The sequence below is a fragment of the Saccostrea cucullata genome, unplaced genomic scaffold, assembly GCF_032062105.1.
Source record: "Saccostrea cucullata isolate Sc308-1 unplaced genomic scaffold, CSIRO_AGI_Scuc_v1 ctg770, whole genome shotgun sequence".
In the NCBI taxonomy this organism is placed as follows: domain Eukaryota; kingdom Metazoa; phylum Mollusca; class Bivalvia; order Ostreida; family Ostreidae; genus Saccostrea; species Saccostrea cuccullata.
The window spans coordinates 183991-205489 of record NW_026925606.1 but is presented as its reverse complement, the minus strand read 5'-3'; the positions used below and the strand labels follow the sequence as shown (position 1 = coordinate 205489).

The 21499-nt window shown below is 31.2% G+C and overlaps 1 protein-coding gene across 7 annotated transcripts in view; it reads right to left on the bottom strand.

Moving 5' to 3' along the window:
* The window catches only part of LOC134269336 (receptor-type tyrosine-protein phosphatase alpha-like), a 119009-nt gene that overhangs the window by 40418 nt on the left and 57092 nt on the right, over positions 1-21499 (bottom strand). Inside the window, exon 9 of one of the 7 annotated variants that reach the window (XM_062751535.1) lies at positions 10824-10961. The exons of 5 other annotated variants lie outside the window; for them this stretch is intronic. In XM_062751535.1, coding sequence (XP_062607519.1) covers positions 10824-10961 — 138 coding nt within the window. Of the gene's footprint in view, positions 1-10823; positions 10962-21226; positions 21306-21499 lie in introns of those variants that run through there. One more of the 7 variants, XM_062751532.1, reaches the window with a different exon arrangement.

The window sequence follows — 21499 nt, the reverse complement described above, 5'->3', positions numbered from 1 at the left end:
TGAGCATTGACTCCAGGCTTTAAGTAATCACATGTATTACATGTAACACAGGTTGTTACAGCAGAGCAGTCAACGTTTTACTCCAAACTATGACTCCAAATGGGATCTTGATATCAGTTTTTAATTTTATTCTTATGAATGTTTCTCACCCAACCTATTTGTATGAGCTGTGACAACAAGTACACGTATTACTAATAAATGGCTCACACACAGAGCAAAAACCCTTTCCATGTGTATTTTAATTAAAAAGTAGTGTACTGTGAATCATTTTAACTATATGCATTGGAGCCAAAGTCTAAGAAGCTTTGTATTTCTTAAAATTTTCCCTGACTGAAGATGTTTGTGAACTTCCAATGGGTTGGACTTAAATGTTTCTAGCCCTGGATCTTATAACTAGTGGTTTCCACTGTTTTGTTTAATATAGGATAAGCCATACAATTAAATTGACTCTATGATTTGTGTATCTTGATTGAAATCCATTGGCTTACATCATGCTTAATATTAAATTTAGATGTCTGATATAATACTAAATTTATTTAGGTCCCAGAAAAATGCCATTGTGAAATACATCCCATCAATTGGTGAAATCTTTGTATATTCAAACAGGTGGACCTTATGTAGTAATGAAATCAATTCCATAAATTTAAGTCCTTTACATAGTTGCCTCTTGTTTATCAATAATTGACTGCTGAACAAAGATATATGTTTTGGTCATTAAAATAAGCCGACTACATGTACAATCAGTTTAAATTTGCATGTACTTGCTTGATAACCTTAGTACACTGTATCATGCAAATAATAAATCATACTGAATTAATCCAAATTTTGTTATACTCCTAAGTCATGATCAATAGCCTATACAACTCATTCTAGTAAGTGTATAATACACTCTTTCTACTGAAATCCCTATCCAATTTATATTTTTCCTAAAGAATTATTTCCAACTTAAGAGCCAGACACAAATAACACTAACCCCCCCCCCTAAAAAAAAAGAAATTGAATGAATGGCATGTCTCTCCCCAATCTATGAGTTATGAATTTGAATGACCAAAGTTAATTTCAGTAATATTTTTTAACCCTGATGGTTTTGAATTCTCATCTGATGTGAATATTCCATGAACTTTATTGTCTAACCAATAAAATAAAGTTATCAAGAATAGTTTTTATGAATATCAATTATTTGTAGTACAAACACTAGCTTAAAACAATGTAATCCACTGATGAACATAAAATTCAGGTATGCCTAAAGCTTAAAGCAGTGAGAATTTTCAGTTAACACAAATAAAAAGCTGGAATATTTTTTCCATTATATTTTGTGAATTGTAAAGTATATCCTTTTTATCTAAAACCTTATTTAATTGACCTTGTAAGTAGTTGAAAATGAAAAATTAATATTACATGATTAATGATCAATTACCATTTTTCCGGGTCACAGCAAACCTAGAGCTAATAACTTTAAATACTTACCAAAGCTAAAAGATGAGAATTTCTATAATTTAAGCAACTGGTTATAGCATACAGCAGATTATGTTCTTTAACTTGCATTGAGCATTAATTTGTCATTTTCCTTAATTCACCAGTCTACCCTTTATGTACCCAAACCACAGGTAAATAAAAATTATCAATTCCTTTATTTCTAATGGTTATAGCCTAGAAGTGCAGAATGCATGAGCAAGAGGTACATCAATCCAAATCTCCATCCCTGAAATGCTGAAGTAAATATCTTTGTGTCAGATTGTATTTTCAAATTTATTGTACGACTCATTAAATAAGTAAAAATAATTAGCATGTCTCAGACTCTCTAATGGGTAAGTAAGCCAACCTTTGATTGCCAACGAATTTGATAAAATTTATGTAATTGCAAAAGGAACCATGGGGCAATATTTCACACTTGAGAATCTCTGAATTTAATTTCAAGAGTACATCAGTTTGAAGTTTGAATAAAGCATTGGCTGTTCTTGGTTGATTGTTTTGTTTAATTTACATGATATAGGGGGCATAAATTTAGCCAAATGTAGATTAAGTTCCTATGGCATGAAAATAACTTATAGCCTGATTTATTCTGAAAATTACCCTTACAACTTTTAAGTTTCACTGTTAATCCTCAGATCTGGAAAAGGTATAATTTTACTTTTGAGGGTTTTAGTTTGTTTGATTTTTGTTTTCCTATTGCAAAGTACATTCAAAAGATCCCCACATACTTGATATCGCGATTACTTAACTTAGCGGAATTCTTTCTCGATGGAGGTAGGAAATGTCTTTTAGGTGGGGGCAAAGTGCTATTGGATGCAATGCAAGATCGATCCTGGCGGAATACCTTGCTAAACAATTGCCTAACTAGCCTAATAATGTTTTGAGAGGATCCTAATCCTAAAGTATTACATTATTAACGATATTTTTAACTAAGCGGACTCTTATGAAATTTTCATTGAAAATCGTCACATTATATTCTAAACTTTCCTTATTTGACCATCTATTATTTGGAATTCAATATCTGGCAAAACATAGTGCTTTCTTCATTAAATTGTTAGAATCATTCGATTGACACTACTAAAACAATGTCATGCCATGTGCCCCCAGAAATTTAGAACTCCCCCACAAAAGAGCGGTAGTAAGTTAGAGCACCATTGGTATTCACGATATTACGTATTGCATCAATTGAGATGTGAGAATGTTCAATTGAATAAATGCTTTAAAAAATGATAAACCCTGACTATAATGTTTTGTTCATATGAGTACTGTATTACCCCCCCCCCCCCCCCCCCGATTTCTCATTGATAATGCCCGATTTATATATAGGTAAATTTAATGCATAATTACAAAATATTCCTCAATCTGATATATTTTTTGCTCGTAAACTAAAGGGTTAACAAGTTTTAACACAACTTATGCCACATGTATGCTGACAAAGAAAATTTCAATCCTAGCCAATCTCGCATTTTTTCAAAAAAGAATGATCCATCCATGCATCTAATCATCAAATCCGATATTTGTCTATACTATTTTATGAATTTATTTAAGAAGCAATCGTGATTGAAAGCATATTTTTTGAAAATTCTGTCTGTTACAAAAATCGTATACCTTTCGTTCTTAGGATCCAGGGCAAAGAGGGGGAATTTGAGATATCCCGAACCCGATCTAATTTATAGCTAACCCAACTCAAATAGCAGCAACAAAGTTTTCCTCATAAAATAAAGGCATCTATTCTTTAATTAATAAATGCTATTGTATTAAAACAGATTGAATTTTTTTTAATATTTAAACGCGTCTTTTCTAAAGAACCACGGCTCTACTGTGGGATTATGTTAGTACTGTAAGTGAACCATAAAATCGTACCGAAGTCATTTCATTGATGTAAATGAATTGCTTAAAACTTTCAACATGTTCAAAAAAGAAACTCTGTAATACGATCTAGAAAACTGACTAAAAGTAATAATTACGCCAAATTTACTCTAAAAATGTACTACGACTGTATCGACCAGAATTTCCTCTGCTTTTCAGAACATGTGTTTTTACTTTCATTTGTATAACGAATTACCGAGTTTTAAAAAAAGAATGTGCATGTATTCTTTTGTTATTATAATCAATCAGTTTCAGTTACGAATTTGATCGCGAAAGTACCGCGAAATTTTAGTGCTTTGCTTACACTCTGCAACACAGTAACATTTTAAATGATGGAGAAACCTGGGTATCATACCATTTGATGAGTAAAACCTCGGTCGGGTTTCAAAATATGAGCAATATATGTTCTAAACAACATACAAAACTTGTCCATGTTGCTTGTTGGGGAAAGTTCTCTAAACTAGCCCAGAACGATATGATTCTGAACTTTAATACACCTGTTGGATTTAAGGAATCACTTCTAGTAAGTATAGTATGCTAGGGCATCAATAATAGCGGGAAACATGGAATAATTTGCATAACGGGCTTCCCATGTTTTCCACTACTGTTGATGTCCCTGGCATATTATATTAACTAGACAGTGATTCCTTACATTTCCATTTCACTGTGAAATAAAATTGTAGATTTAGACTTTAAAAATGCAGACATATATTTAAATTACACGAGGATTCCCATCCCAATTTTAATATTCCTCGCCCAACGCGTTGAACACAACAGCAGCAACACGAAATATTTGGCCTCCTTAGCGTCAGACTCAGAGACAGATGCGCACGAGATTTGCATGCATATTAGGCCTCCTTAGCTCCTGACCTATCGACCTGCCTAATTCAAATTCCGATAAAATTAGCAAGAAATTAACTCCGGTAACTTTCAAAGAGTTATCACTGAAAAAAATTAGAAATGGAAATATTTTATCATAAACAGAACGAACATACTATTATATGTTGATGTATACAATTGAATGGGACAACTGTCGACTACAACCATGCCATTTATCATCTTCATTTTGAGAGTCCTAGTTATATCATTTGTACTTCACAAAAAGCCTTATTTACATCAATGCGTTGCTTTTAAATAGGCCTGGGCTAAGTTTCAACTGATTTTTTAAAACCAATTTCAATCTTCACAATTCCTACCTAAGGCATCACCTATTGATTACCTTCATTTATTGATTAACAAACAAGATACAGGGCTTAAACTTCTTAATAATATAAATAATAATAATATAAACATGGCTCGTGCCTTCTTTTTGTTTACATATAGAAAATATCCTATTTAAAACAAAATGAAGTTCAGCAAATCAATAGTAACTGTCAAATCGTATTAAAAATTAACTTTTTTTGAAACTATCTACTATACATGTACTTATATTTGCAAATATCTTTCTTATATGAACCTATTGAAAAGAAAATGTGTTCAATTCTGTGTCTTAATCCAAGCTGGCATTTCAACGTTGATTCAACATTGAATCAACGTTGCACTTCAACGTTGAATCAACGTTTAATTTTGGTTGCATATGGAAGTTGAGGCAAGGTTGAGACATGACGTTGTTTCAACGTCAATTTTCAACATTGAATAAACGTTGAAAATGGGTTGAATTTTTGTGGTTGATTTATGGTTGATTTTTGGTTGCAAATGAAAGTTGATGCTACGTTGAAGCTTTAACATTGTTTCAACGTCAAATATCAACATTGAACAAAAGTTAACATTGGTTGTAATTAGGTTGATATTTATTTGAAATTTTTCGGTTGTTGATATTTGGTTGAAATCACGTTGCATTTATATTACATTTTGCTTTATAAATAAAATGGCTACATTTCAAATTCTAATAAAAGTTTTGTTCAAGTTGCGTAATATTTATATAAGTTATAATCCATTATTACGACTGTGAAAGAACTTATTTTAGTCTGCATTTTAAAGACAAACACAAATTCGGATTCATTCACTGAATCTCAAAAATCACTCTATGACATTTATTTTAATTTCATGGTGAAAAGGGGGTCACAGTAATCTTGGAGAAATCATAGATGTATCATGTAGAAAACAAACTTCATGTATTATACTTCTAGCCCAAGAGTTGATGATTCTTTTTTAGACCTCTACTGATCTTTCAGTTTGGGAGAGAAAATTAATAGTTTTCACTTTTTTTCTGTAATCAACCGTAAAAAAGTGATACCTTGCAAAATGGCGAACTCTGTTAAAACAGCTGATACACGCCTAGTCTGAGCTTCTAAAAATGATACGAAATTTTGATCTGTTTCAGATAAAATGGCTTAACAATGCATACCCTCTTACTTCACCAATTTCTAGTGATATTGCTACGGATGGAATATCATCAAAATAGAGCTTTTAAAACATGTAGTCTGGGATTAAAATATAACAAAATGTACAATTTCAATACAAAAATGGCTCTGGGTTTTCCTAAAAATGTTGAAAAAACATAACAACGTTCAACACTGCTTGACTATTTAACCTAATTACCTATCCTATGTTTTCATCCTGAGTCGAGAGAGAGCAAGCGTTTAAGTTATACCAAAATTGGCCTAACCGTTATTTTCTTTTGTTGCATGTTGTAAATATAGTCCTAAGATCAGTCATATAAGAACAAATCTGTAATGTTATTGCACCGCTTTAAATATTTTTTGTTGTACAAATATTCAGATATGAACTAAGACACAGATATTAAAACTATCGAAGTCATAAATTAGAATACATTTGTATAGCACAGATGGACATTGTGAGTTATAGTCAAGAACGTTACAGGGGGAGTAACTTATAGAGCGTTTTAAACTTTCAAATGTTAGTAAGAAAAGGACTAAGATACAATACCTTGAAGTCGATATCTCCTTATAATTGAGTTTATAGTAAGCACAGGTTCATTTGTTTTAAAATGTGACATATTTTTCATGCATAAACTCGAAATCATCAAATGGTTTAAATAATTGAAAGTTTTTAATAAAAATTTTCTTAAAATGATTAACAGATTTTAGTAATGTTTTTCCAAAAAAGATTTGATGAGCGTCGATGATTCGATTAAAATTGATTACTTTTTGAATGTATGAGTTTTATAATCTAGGTACATATTTCTCTATTCTCTTTTTTTCATTTTTCTTTAGTATGGATTCTGATTAATGCAGATTTGATGTTTTAATCCTTATTTAACCTTTCTTCCTTGTATTTGGTATCTATGTAAATGATCTTATGACAGATCCTTGAACAAGCTTCCGTCAAAGTATTTACATTCTTGACATTTCCTCTGTATGGCTGTGTTCCTAGTAGATAAGTATAAATGTTAAATTATCATTTGAAACATCTGCAAGTTCATATTTTTTTCTTTATCCAGTACAAGGTACAGAAATTTTAAACGTAAATACGGTAGTTAATGCAATTAAAAAAAGAAAAGATGAAATAACGTTCATTGTATTTCTAGGCCTTTTTAACATACAATATTGTATATTCTGTCATATCTGTTTGAGTGAATATATTATCTAACGGGACGTACAGGAAAATACAAACAATCTTTTCAGGAGCCACTTAACCAAAAAATTGAAACTTTTATATATTTTTTTACACGTTACATATTCTTTTACATATAATATCTGTCAGGTTGTGTCAGAAGCTGGCAATGAGAAGAAGATGAGGGATTTTCTCTTTCATTACTTTTGGTTGATTTTCTGAATTAACTTATGTAGTGGAAAACCTTTTAAAGAAAAAAAATACTATGACAATTGTACCTCTTATAACATTTAAGGACTGTTTTCTAAGTATGAATCATAAACACATACGCACTCTTCTGTATTTTTAAAAGAGAAATTCGATTTTTGTTTTACTTTAATTTATAGATTTCAATATTTGTTCACTATTTAGATACCTTAAATGTCACGTACCCAAGGGGTGTTTTGATTTGTTTATAGACACCATTTCATAAATTTTAAAGCATTGACGATGAAAACAGCATGTAACTTTATTGACTCTATCAAATGAAAAGCTTGAAAGCAGAAAAAAGGAGAAAAAACAAAAATCTTTAACTTGATAGCAGAGTGTATACAAGTATTATGAAAATATACCATCGAAAAAAAATGCATTCTTTCCATTTTGCAACCTTTTGTCCTCGAATTCTTGTAGTGTTAGATTTTGGTCTCGAACAGCAATGTTATACAAACTATAAAAAAGACTTTTGTTCTTTTGTATTTGTGCACAAACTTGTCCTTTTTACAGAAAGACACAAATTACTGCACATGCAGTTTACATGTATACCAAGAGAATATTTGTTTTTAAACTTTAATAATAATATTTGAGTAGAAATTAACAAAAGAGATCCAAAAGGTTAACCTCTATTTTAAAAGGAAAATTAAAAAAAAAAGAAAAGAAAATGGAAACATTTATTTTTAAACTGAAAGTACAGTGTTGAGCATTCAATGGAACAAAATGCTAAGAATAAAATTCTGAAGAAGATGAAAGAGAGAAAAAAAACGATAGCATCTAATGTAAATTTAGATTAAAAAAAAACAAGTTATCAGTTTGTGAACTGTTTATGCTAATTCACATATGAACGGATAGATAAAGGAATGACTCTATAAAATACACAATATTTAGGGTAAAAGTATTTTAAATAAAACTTCGATTGTTCTGCATAGATGATAAGCTATTGATTAGGTATCCCATAATTGAGGGAGCAGTACCGACGTTATTATTATTTTCTCAATAAATGACCTCTTTCTGTCGTTACAATCATTGTATTGCTATGAAAGTTAAACCAAATAGATCGACACAGCAAGTGTTTATCTGAATCTCACGCTTCTATTTGCACTATACTCTCTTTGGAATTGACCGTACAGGAAAACCTCATATCCCGATAATTAACAATATGAATTACACATCTCAACACTAATGTAATTTGTCATAATGAGAAGGTTGACTTATTTGACCAAGTTCCTGGTAGTCTCCGTTGTCTTTAGATTTATCTTTGATCCTTGGTCCAAGTCCCTGATATTCACCATTATCAGACACCTCTGTCCTGGGTCCTAATTCCTGATATCCACCATTACCAGATTCCTCTGTCCTGGGTCCTAATCCCTGATATTCGCCATTATCAGATTCATCGGTCCTTGGTCCAAGTTCTTGGTACGGCCCATTCTCACTAATTTTATCATAGATATCCATATAAGGTATAGTATTTTCTGAGGACAACTGTTCAGCTCTCTTCTCTTTATCATTTTGTTCTTTTCCTGTCCCATTTGTAATATTCCTAAATTAATAAAAACAATTGATAAATATATATTATAAATAAATGAATTTTATAAAAATCTTATGTTAAATTCAGACCGATAAAGTCTTTCATTTTAAAATAAGTCATCAATAATGCCATTTCCATAAAGACATACGGTAATATCAGAAGTACTGGGTTTAAAGGTTGCCAATTTTTTTTTTATTTGAGTACATTTTCAGTGCTAAAAAGCTTTTATAACACGGTCTTCATTTTTTAACTAAATATACTAGAACTTTTTTGCATACGAAAGCTAGCAAAATATAAAAAAAATATATAGAGTAAAGGAAAAGTAATATTCACTTATCACAATTACCTTCTGAAAAGAAAAACTAATGTGACAACCGCAAGGCTTACAACAATGACTGCCACAGCCCCTCCTATAATAGGAACAGTGTTGATTTCTTGTGAATCTGGAGGAGGAGCCACCTGCACGACGAATAAAAGAGTACACGGTACGGTGCTGTAAAGGTGTTTTTTTTCCTCTCAAAATATGCATATAACTTTAGAAATTATTGATTAGTACATTTGAACGTACTGTATATTTTTTTAATGCATATATCTTTGTACTCATCTAAAACAAATTTTGTTAACAAGAAGGGTTTCTTTAAAATTCAGCAACAGGGATATCCTAGTGTATAAAGTCCTCAAACATATTGATTCAGGATCGAATCGAGCATGATATCCTTTTTAATTGTTTTAACATTTTTTTTTAGTTCTCGGGAATAAATACATCTTTTTCGTAACTTAATTCAATGCAATACACACCTTATTGTTCATTGAGATACATGTGTATCATTCTAATGGCCAACAAAATTTAAAAAAAAAAAAAGGAAAAATTGTGTATTTTCTATACATAAATGTAGAACGCATTAGTAATTATAAAAAAATATGATTGAGCATAAGTCTAAACCTTAATCAGTTTGACTGACCTGTGGACAGGCTCCTGTCATGGCGTCACATGTTCCATTAAAACACCCTGTGCTGCATGTCTCATTACATCCGTAGCCATGAAAACCCCAGGTGCATTCTGAATTGGAGAAAGCCTATTAAAATTTTTATGGGCCCGGATTGATGGATCTTGGGTGTATATTGTTTTTGTCCTGTCTGTTTGTCTGTTTATTTGTTTGCCTGTTTGTTGTTAACGTTATCCTTCGCCATAACTTTTTTGAACTATTGGAGATAGAGACTTCATATTTGGCGTGCATACCTTACTAATACCTTACTAATAAAGTTCTTTCAAAATGACAAATAGGACAATGACCTTGTCTGTAACATATATGCTAAAATAGATGTTCGAACTTTGTTGTCGCCGGGCGCATAGTGTTTCACAAATACATTTTGTTAAATTTTAAGAAAAATGTAAGACAAACAATGGTATACAGCATTTCATATATTTAGAATAATACGACTTAAAAGGAATAAATTATTATCTGAATACGTTTTTTAAATATATTTCATTCTTTTTCTATGAATAAATATTGTTGCGCCTAGTAAAACACGATATGATTCTCTTTTTATTTTGTCATATTTAGATAAGCATTGTAAATATTTCATGATAGTAATCAGGGGTTGAAAAATTTAAGTTTTATGGATTTTTTTATCAAAGAAATAAACGCATATTTTATATTGTTATGAGTCCTTATTCTTATTATTGTCTGTATAGCAGTTAAAACAAGAAACATAGGTTATTTATAACCCCGGCTTGAAAAGCGGGAGGGTATATAGTAATTGTTAATTCCGTCAGTCTGTACGTCCGTCCGTCCGTCCGTCTGTTACGCTTTGGGGTACCCATCTCTTATCCGCAACTACTCTTATACTACTGAGTGAAATTTAATGAAACTTTCACAGAATCTTTATTACATATTGCCATTGTGCACCTCTTATTTTACTTTTTTATTCGATAGGTATTTTAGTTTTCCCATAGCAAAACATGGACATTGCCATTATATTCTATATTTATATCCTATGACGTCACCTATAGAAGCTTTTGGATAACATTTGATAAGACAAGTTATTCCTCTTTACACATTACCGTAAAATAATAGCAAAACATCGACATTATGGGAGACGGGGAGTATCATTTAATGAGCTCATTTCTCACAGTACCTCTAGTATATTACTATTTTCACTTTTCAAGAACTGATTTTGTCACCTTGTGTACAATTAATTCCTTGGTAACCTCTATCGCAGCCATTCAAGCATGATCCGTTTATGTGATGACATTGTTCTTTATCAAGACAGACCCCGCATGACTGAGCACAGTTTAGTCCGAATTTACCACCATCACATTCTACAGAAGAAAAATATCCCAAATCTTTTTTTTCTAAGCAAACCATGCATAACTTAGCTAAATTTCAGCATATCTGTCACAAAGCATTGCAATTAAAACTGAAAATTTATAATTTTATTTTACAAAACAGCCTAATTCTGAGTGTAATGCCTTGCAGGTGTCCTTCTTGCATGTGATATAGATTCAATAAAATTACATTTCTTCAATTTTGTTTAGTTTCGATGATGTTTTCTTACATTTTATTCCATTTTTATTCTACTAAAATGAAGAATTATTTTGTTCTATAAACAGGACTATCCAATATTAATAAATTTGCATAATATTAGAATGTTATTACTATTATCACATTTTGTCCCCTTCCATCCCGCCTGGCAACCACCTTGACATTCCCCTGTCTTTCTGTCACATCTACCAGGGACTCCACAGTTTACGTTACATGTTTCAATGCAGTTGTAGCCATAAAGCCCGGTAGGGCATTCTAGAATGCAAACAAAAGTTAATACAAAACAAGGGAAAAACATTGCTACTTCAGAACATTGTTTTGGCTAATGTATATTTTCTTAGTAGATATTCAGTACATTTTTAAAGAGTACAAATTAATTTTCAGAAATAAGTGTATTATAGGAGTCGAAAGAAATGTACAGATGTAGAGTTTCGTACGTATTTTTGGAGGGAAAAAATAGTACATTTTGAATGATCGATGTGTTCTGCAATAAAATTCCAAACCCTGATTCCAGTATGAAAAACTTATTTTATTACATTTTTGCCCGATTGAGTTGGATGAAAAAGACAGTTTCTAGCCAGAAAATACGACTAAAATAGAACAACGTTCTACTTTAGACATGGCCTTTAACGTGAGCGATGAAAGATGTTGCCAACCGTTTGTACATGTATGTCCCTGAAATCCTCTGTCACATCCTTGTAAGCATGTTCCATTGATGTGGTGACACTGCTCGAAATTCAAACATGATCCACATGATAGACTACAATCTGCACCGTAAAACCCGCTGTCACATTCTGCAACATTGAACTTTTATATATTTTTTCTCTTAGAAATAAATGCATATTGAAAATATTGAAAATAAAAGATACATTCAAAAAAGAATATGGAAAGTTTTTGAGAGTATAGATATTGTTAGTAATAATATAATAATACAATCATAAAAATGCATTCAATGAAGTCTCTACTATCATTAACAAAGATGGTTAATTCGATTCAATATAAAACATAACACAAAAAAAGAAAAAGAAGTTTTTCTGAATTATTTTGGAGGTCTGTGATCGTTCTTCTCCTATATATGTTGTGTTGTTTAATGATTTTTTTTTTCTATCTTGAATATTGTTCGTTATCGCCATATGATTCATAACAACGAGTTTGCTCTTCAAGTAAATTTAAAATATTTTTTCTATGAATTTTAATGGAGAAAAAAATCTTGGTAAGATTTTATCCTAAAGCGTAGAATAATTATTTCTGTGAAATGTGGGATTCTAGCAGCACTTTTCATTATTCAGAGATTGAATGTAGAGTTGAAATTTTCACTTTTTCATGAAAAAAAATCTTTTTTTTTTAGGTGAGACCAAGGTGGTAAAAAGTGACTGAATCGAAAAATTCAGCAGTTATTTATTATCATCAATTCATAAAAACAAAATATTTTCTTTGCTCGATAGTACGAAAACTAAGGTTGCGACTACGACAGCAGATATAAACAACCATCGTAAACTTTTCAACTTAAGTAACTGCAACTTTTAATTGAAAAAAAAACAACCAAATAAAGGGCGTTGTTTTTGATGATCGTGGAAAATTAGATGCAAATTAGGTTTACACCGTTAAAAAAATGTTTTGTTCATATTTTGTCATTGAGTATTGCATTGAAGAAATGCACATTTCTTAAAAAATCTCTCTCTCTCTCTCTCTCTCTCTCTCTCTCTCTCTCTCTCTCTCTCTCTCTCTCTCTCATATACAAACCTTGTTCACATCTTGAACCTCTGTAACCTTCAACACACCCAACACAAGTCCCATACACAATGCTACAATGGCCTTCCTGACAATTCTGTGGACACGGTATATTACAATTTTCTCCATAAACACCAGAGGTAGGGCATCCTAATTGAATTGAATAATTATTAATGAATAAAATAACTACTAAGTATACAATAAGGTGAAATTTGCTATCTTTCGATCTTATATTTTCTCTTTTTTGTTTGAAACTTTCAAATGCATGAATTTTATTTATAAAGTAATAAAATATAAGTTGTCTTTTTATTCACCTATATGGTTGCATTACCAATGAACATTTTAATATTAATCAATTAATCGGAATTTAAATATTGATGTGGTAGTTTCTGATGCTTAATTTCGCATATCAGTTAAATATAATTTCAAATTGTTCTTAATACAAAATAAAACATTTAGTACACAATAAAACTGAATGCTGTCATATGAGACTAATACCGGTGTAAAGGTTATTTCCACACAATTTAGTCCGCTAAGTGTAAAGTTTTGCTATCAGAGTAGAAACCTTAGTAATTTTTTTAAAAAATTACATTCGATAATTTTTTCAACGAAACCAAATGTGAAATTTATTTGAATATCATTTTGTGTAAACTGTGTATAGAAATATTCACGGAGAAACATGCGTTAACGTAAGGTCACAATAAAGCTACGTTAATAAAAGTATATTCTTTGTGTTTCTAAACATGTAAAATTTTCGAACACATTTTTGAGTATGACCCTTCGTATACTGGAATATGGCTGATCCTATGATTTGCTTTACTAGTTTTTTTTTTCTTATATATGTTTTTCTAAGTTTAGGAAATGAAACAAGTCAAAGGTTGAAAGATCTGGCAAATTTTGTTGGTATGACAAAACATTAACTTTCTGTTTATCCCCAAAACTCCTTTACTCTTCATGGCCTGTGGGTTTGGACGCCATCATGAAGACATTTAATGCAGTTAATGCCTCATTCTGTTTCTTTCTTCTCATAAACATTTCAAATTTTTTTTGCAAAAAGTTGTTTTCTAGACTCCTCCAGAAAACCTTCCTCATCGAATATTTCATTATATGTTAGAATTTCATATAAACGTGGATAAGTACATTTTTTTAATTTTTTTAAATAATGTTTGGCTATTCCTATACGCTGTTGTCTTCACTCATTTTTCAAAATATAGGGTGACCTTTGAGTATTAAACTTTTTTACTATAAAATATTTCTTTAAAACAGTATGAACTACATGTATCCCCAAAATGATTTTTATCAACTCTACTATGTATCTTAAAGTCAAAAAAACATAATCAGTGATACTTTGTTGAAATTTCGCAAATTTACATCAGTTATTGTGAGTCATTGCTGCAAAGGACGGTACCCATTTTTGATGCCCATTATATAATTTTTGTTTATTGAAATCTATATGTTCACCTTTCTATAAAACAGGCATTGGCTGCTGTAAATTTTACATATCTCAGTTAATATATTTTTGGGATATTAATAAGTTTTACAACTGCTTTAATGAAGCGTTTAATTTTACTCTAGTTTACTGATTCTTTACCATTAATTTTTTAATACAGTGTCTCAAATAGCCCTTGTTTCCAGCTTCCCACGATGAAATAATGCGATGAAAAGTGGTCACACAAACTGTTATCAATTCATTAAAGATTCAATAATGATAGAAAGTCAAGCTTTATGTCATATGACTACTATGCTGTATGTCATCGAGCTTATGACATTATTTATTGAACGTCCCTCGTAAGATTGCACGTGGTGTACAGCAAACAAGTATGATTTTCATAAGAAATTGATAGTACTTTTTATTGAAATTTTATTGCAGCCTGGAGAACTGGGCTGCTCTATACATATAAGTTTAAGCGTTGATGTATGGAGACTGAGGTGGGTTATTCAGAGTGAAAGGCTTTCTAAACATTAAAAAGATTGTCAGTCGAAATGTTTTCCCTTTATAAATTACGAGATACTTAATATATTTACTTACATGAAGTGAATTTGTAAAAATATAAATGTTTTTGATATAAAATATATAACGCTGCTTCTCATTTACTATTGAAAAAAACGACAGGTCCCTTTTTTTTAGATCATCGAATTTTACTTCTCGGATAAAACGTACTCTACACATTTCGTGTTTTATATTCTGAAAGTGAAATACATTTTTGAAAATAGGTGATGCATGAGTCTAGTTTCAATTCATATTTTATGCAGCCAACATTTACTTGAGGAATTGAAAAGTTAAAAAATGGTATCGTTTCTGTTTGATTATCATCCGACTATAAGTTTTTAAAATATTCTCGACTATCGTCTCCATCATTTAGACGCATGCCTTTTTCACACATATCGAAGACCCATTTCCATTGTTAATTTTATTTATTTCCCAGGCGACAGTTGATGGTTACATCAATTTTTCTTGTTTTTTGTGACGTTATTTTCTTATATTTAGTAATCAAACGCTCACTATAAATTAAGTTACTGTTATTTTTTTTTTTACATTTGGATAGTTTTTCTATTTAGTGTTAGCTGCAGATCTGTAGCGTTACGGTTTTATATATTTGTCTTTGACCATAACACTACAGATCCCGTAATGCAAAAAAAAAGTGCAATTTACGGCCGACGTGAATTGTTATCGCAACGTGCATTGAGCTTATATTAGGCAAACTATTTCTTTAGCTGAACTGGTCTCAATAGACTTGCGTAGAATATATCTTTTCTAAAACAAATTATTTTGGTTGCATAACCTTACCATAAACTTCAAGTTCACATAGCTCAAGGTGTGCAAACGGAGAATAATAGCTGGGGTAAGTAACTCCTGAAAGTCTCTCATTATAATAAATGACGTACTGTCCATGTTGTATACATGTTATTGTAGTGGTATTTGGTATTGTGGCCGTGGTGTACACTGTGTCTTTAAAACATAGGAACCCTTCATCCTTGTTGGTTGTGTTCGATATGTAGACCGAGAATCCAAGGAATCGGGATGTGTAACCATTTCCTGCGTCTAGAGAAAGATATTTAAAATTATAATTCGTAGTTGTGATATTGACAAAAACATGCAAGTTTCTCTATCCAAGATAATTATTTTGGAGGATTTCAATAAGAAATCATCTTAACGACCTCATTTAATGTTTAATTTATACTATACCCGAGTAAGACTTCACTAAAACATTCTTTTTTCCAAAAATTACATTAAGGAGTGTTTAAGATTTAGTGTAAATTTTTGGTGTGTAAATTACACAGACTTATCTCGTAAGCATACATGTATTCTGGAAGTGCTCTTGCATGAAAGATATGCCACCGTGCAAGTCTGTGTGATTTACACACCAATATTTCACACCAAAGTTTATATAAAATAATCCTTCTATTTACATTTTAAATGTATTGAAAACTTTCTTTCTAACAGACATTTTGATATTTGAAATATGCTACTACAATCAATGTTCAATTTACTATTCGTTCAACAATGAATTCAATAAATTCAAACCTTATGCATATTTATCGTCTATAGAAAATTGTCGCAGAATAAGTATAAGATAGCTAATATTCTTATATCTGAGAATTTTAGCATTGATTAGGTCATGAATTTAAATTTATTTTAATAGTTTAAAATGATTTTAAAAACAAGCTGACAAATAAAATAAAACCTTCAATGAAAAACGTCTTTAAAATGTATTACAGTGAAAGACGTCAAGAGGACAATATGAAATGCTAATATATGAATTTTGCAACTTCTTTACAATAATTTGAATAAAGATTAATATTTATTCAAGTTTTCAATACATTACCCCACACTAAATCGTCCGTCCTGGTGTAGATAGTTATATGATATATACTAAGCACGCTTCCTAGATTCACCCACCAGGTGGCAGTTCTCTTATTATTGTCAGATATAGTACACTGTCCTCCCGCGGCACTCCGAATTGAATACAGCCCATCCACAGCTTTATCTGCTCCCCATCTAGTGGGGGAATACGGATACTGTTGCCAAGCAGGCTTGTTTAATGCTATATTGTCTGTGAATAAAAATGAAACAAATTTGTAGAATATAACACAAAAACATATATAACGCATAAAATTACAAAATCACCCAATTCCTTTACCAAATATATTTTTGAAAATTTATGATAAAAGGATGAAAATTATATCTCGCTGTCACCCATTAATTCAATATATCAGAATTTGTTATATTCTAAAGTTTTATTCGGAATTGTAGAATAATTTGATTGGGAGTATGGCCTTAGCCACTTCTTTGAATCCTGCAAAATAAGGATACACGACAAAAACAAAAAATTATGCATTCCAATGTTGGAAATCAAGCATTCTACCCTAATAGCTCACGTTGTTTCGAGAGAGGAAATAAGATTCACCGAAATTAATTTGATAATGAATGTTACCATAAGCAAAAAGAACATTTCCAGTCAATAGAATTCCACACAAACAATTTAACAGCCAAACTAAACCGCTCATTCTGTTTGATATTGGGTGCCTTGATAACAGGAAGTAAATTGTTATCAATAACCTAGCTACATACACAGCTGTTTTAAACTTCCGAATGAGGTCATGTTTAAATATCACTGTAATGACAACACTGGTTCTAAATATATCAGATATGTGATCTGTATGAAAGTTCGGGAATTTTACGTTTAAGTTTTTTATGGAAGATTTTTTTTCTCATTGCTACAATTTACAGTGCACTGTTATTAAAGATGCAAATATTCCAGAATATCTGAGCGCTTCTGTTTTCTAAATAAATCGTTTGAATGATTATTTGTATAATTACGTATTTGATTCTATGATATTAAATTGATCAAAATTCTTTGTATTTTTAAAAATATTTATATTATCGCATATATATAATAAATAGCATCAAACTTCATGTTATTAAAATTGACGTTTCACATTTAGATCGAAATTATACTTGTAAAAGACGTTAATGGTTATCATAATTACCAAGCTTCAAGATAAACTTGATGACTTTAACTTTTCAATCGTAACCTTCCCTTACTTATGCAGGATTATATAACTTCATCACCTGCATACGGGTTTAATAACTTAGTTGATTTGATATGCAAGTACATGCTCTACATACGAACAATTTATAAAACGAGATTAATTATTGACAGACTCATAGCTACATTGGCGTCGAAAGCAAATTAAAAGTGGGAGTGTGGGACTAATTGTAAAAAAAAAAAAAAAAAAAAAAAAAAAAACTTTAATACCTTCAAAAAAACCTCACAAGCAAAAAATGAAAGGGGGAAGTTTTCATTTCACAAACACGAAAATCATATTTCGTGGGGGGGGGGGGGGGGGGGGGGGGGGGGTTCGAATTTCAGTAGCAAGATTTTTTTGTCCAAACACCACCGCTTTCCCCATTTTTAACCTACAGTGCGACATGTCTGTGGAAAGTGGGGGGGGGGGGCTAAACCTACGAAGCAACGTTCAATGTCTATACTACGTATATATTGGGGGAAAAAAGTGGGGGGGGGGGGCTAAGCCCCGCTAGCCCCCCCCCCCCCCCCCCCCCCCCCCCGGTTCCGACGCCTATGAGCTAAAACAACACATTGCCATTAAGATATAAATGTTTCCACATTCTTTTTTTATTTAAAGTCACAGCTTAAGTTTACAAACTATGGGGAATGTTCTTTCTTTATACATTTAAATGAACATTTTTTTCTATTTCTTGTTTATGACAATTATTGTAGTTGTATTGCATTATGGAATACAATTGCGGAGAAGGTTAAAAACATAAGATGTCTTTGTTACATGTACATGGAGAGTTTATTTACGTATTTTTATAATATTTTGCCTATATATTCGTGAAATGTGCAAATAACAAACATTGTTTCAATTCAAAAATCCATTCAAAATACAAATCGGAGCAAATGAGTTTTGGACTCAAAAACCTGGAATCAGGTGACATTGAGGAATATGGTTATCATAACGACCTATAAATCGCTCTAGAATGATATGATGCTGAATTCTATCGCCCAAAATCTCCAAATTATTTCCTATTAATGATATTTTTATTTGAAAAGAAATCAGACTTAAGGCCACTATTTAGTAGATATCTTTAGACTATCTTTTGGTGCTAGATCCATTATGACGTCATAATCACTATCAACTTTCGTTTTCTGTACTTAACTTAGAGCTGGTGACACAAATAGAATTTTGTAGAAAATAAAGTATTGTCATGGAATTCAATTTGAAATCACATGAAGAGTAGTCTCCATACCTATAAAAAAAATTGGACATTATTCTTTTATTCTAAAGAAGAGACAAAGAACATACTAATTACCGGGTTTTTTTTTTTAAAGACTACGAAATCTGGGTATTTTTTTGTCTGCTATGGAAATAACTCCCATACTAATAACAGCTTTCCTTAATTCTTCATTGGAAATGCCAGTTCAAATCTAGGGTTTTCGTTTTGTTTGACTTTTACATTTTTGTTATTTTATTGTAGTATTACTAATACTTGCCAATGTATCTAATTTTCCAATCTTAGGAGAGAAAAATCTAAATTTTTTCCACTTTTCTAAACCTGTGACATGATATAAAGTTTCCTCCAAATCAAAAAATCGAATCAAATGCTTAAACAGATTTTAACGTTGTCAAAATATACGTATTTTGGGGCTTTTGAATATGATATGTATTTAGTAAAGAATAAATCATTGATGTCTGAATCGCACAGACTTTCAATCTTGCATGCTTCATAAAATATACTTATGTGTGCGCGACAAGATTGCATGATTTACCCACGTATTACTCATAAAACCTAAAAGCATTCCTGAGATAAATACATATGTTTTAACAAGATCTTTCCAGCCGGTGACTTGTCGATATTGGTGTATATGAGCTTTGTCACAATTTACCATCTACATTTTACATACTTCTAGGAAGAAAAAAAAAACAGACGCTCTCCAAAACTCTTTTACCATCGTAGAAAAAATACCTTGGGTTAACCATTATTATATTAAGATCAAGATCTAGTGAATTAAAGGTTCTTACATATATATCAAATTTAAAATTAAATTACTTTAATGATGCTTTCAAACTTTAGCCAGGTCAAATGACGTGTTTAGGGGCAAAATTTATAGGTAAACAAAATGAGAAAAAAAATCAGAAAAGTCACATTAGCTCTAAGATTTTCCTCTAAGAGTGCCAGAAATGTCTGAATGTCTATTCAATTTATTTATTTGCGTATTTTTATCCCCCGTGGAATTGTACTAGGACGATTTCCTGAGTATTGTTTGCATAAAGATAGTGTATATTTACAAATGTACATGTTTTATTATATCCCTTCATGAACCTATGACTAGCATTAATTTTGCATTTAATATTCCATGTCTCTATTGCACGCTATTTGTTGGTTACACAAAAAAAAGAATATGAATATATAAAGTACACATCAGTATTAATTGTTATTGAATAAATGCTGACTGACGTTTTTCATACTAATTGTTAGTCCATTATTTATACACTGAATTGAGTCAATTGACAACGGATTTTTCCGTTACCTGATCATGACAAGGAGCACACGGCGGGTGTGACCGGTCGGCAGGGGATGCTCACTCCTCTATGGCACCTGATCCCACCTCTGATGTTTCGGAACTCTGTGTTTGTTCTGCTCCTATTTTGTATTGTTTTATGGACTCTGAGATTGAATACTGTTCGTTATCTCCATATCCTTCTTTTCTTCAGTTAATGTGTTGGTGTTATCACCAGTTTCATTCTTCACACTGGCAGCTATTTATTCTCCAATGTCATTTTTTACAGAATTAACTCTACAAGTATTCGAGATGGTCATTTTTCCAGTACTTTACAAAATATATATTACTCTGAGTTAAAAAGTACATCGCAGAGTATTATCAAACTAATTGTTTCATTGCGCTACGAGGTTTAGTTGCAAAATGCATACAATCACATGTTCAGATTAGAAGTGACAAAAACAAACAAAATTCAAAACTTATCCTCTTTATTTACATATATACAACATTAAAGAATGACTTTCAATTTGTTCAATGGATCGCTTCTCTCTCTCTCTCTCTCTCTCTCTCTCTCTCTCTCTCTCTCTCTCTCTCTCTCTCTCTCTCTCTCTCTCTCTAATATCTGTATAGTCTTAATATTGATTTTAATATATCTAAAAGAAAAATAACATTTTAATTTTTCATTTATATCTAACTCATTCGCTGAGCTTGTTTAAGTTTATGCAAATAGTCAAAACATTGTACTCTAACAATAAATTTAAAGTACTGATGATGACATGACTCTGATTATTGGTTGTAATAAACGTTTTCTGATGTAGTCTCAATGTGGTCACATACAGTTCTATAGATCAACAGGTATTCGTCCTGAAAGTAGAAAAACTATGCATTATTTTAAATCATAAACCTCAATACGGTTATCTAATATACGAGAAAACTGGAGTATAAAATATATTATTATTATTCCCTAAAATTAACTGTTCAACATTTTACAGAATTTCAGTTAACTTTTCCAATGGTGTACATTTAAAATGTATTTTATACTGATATAATTGAATAAA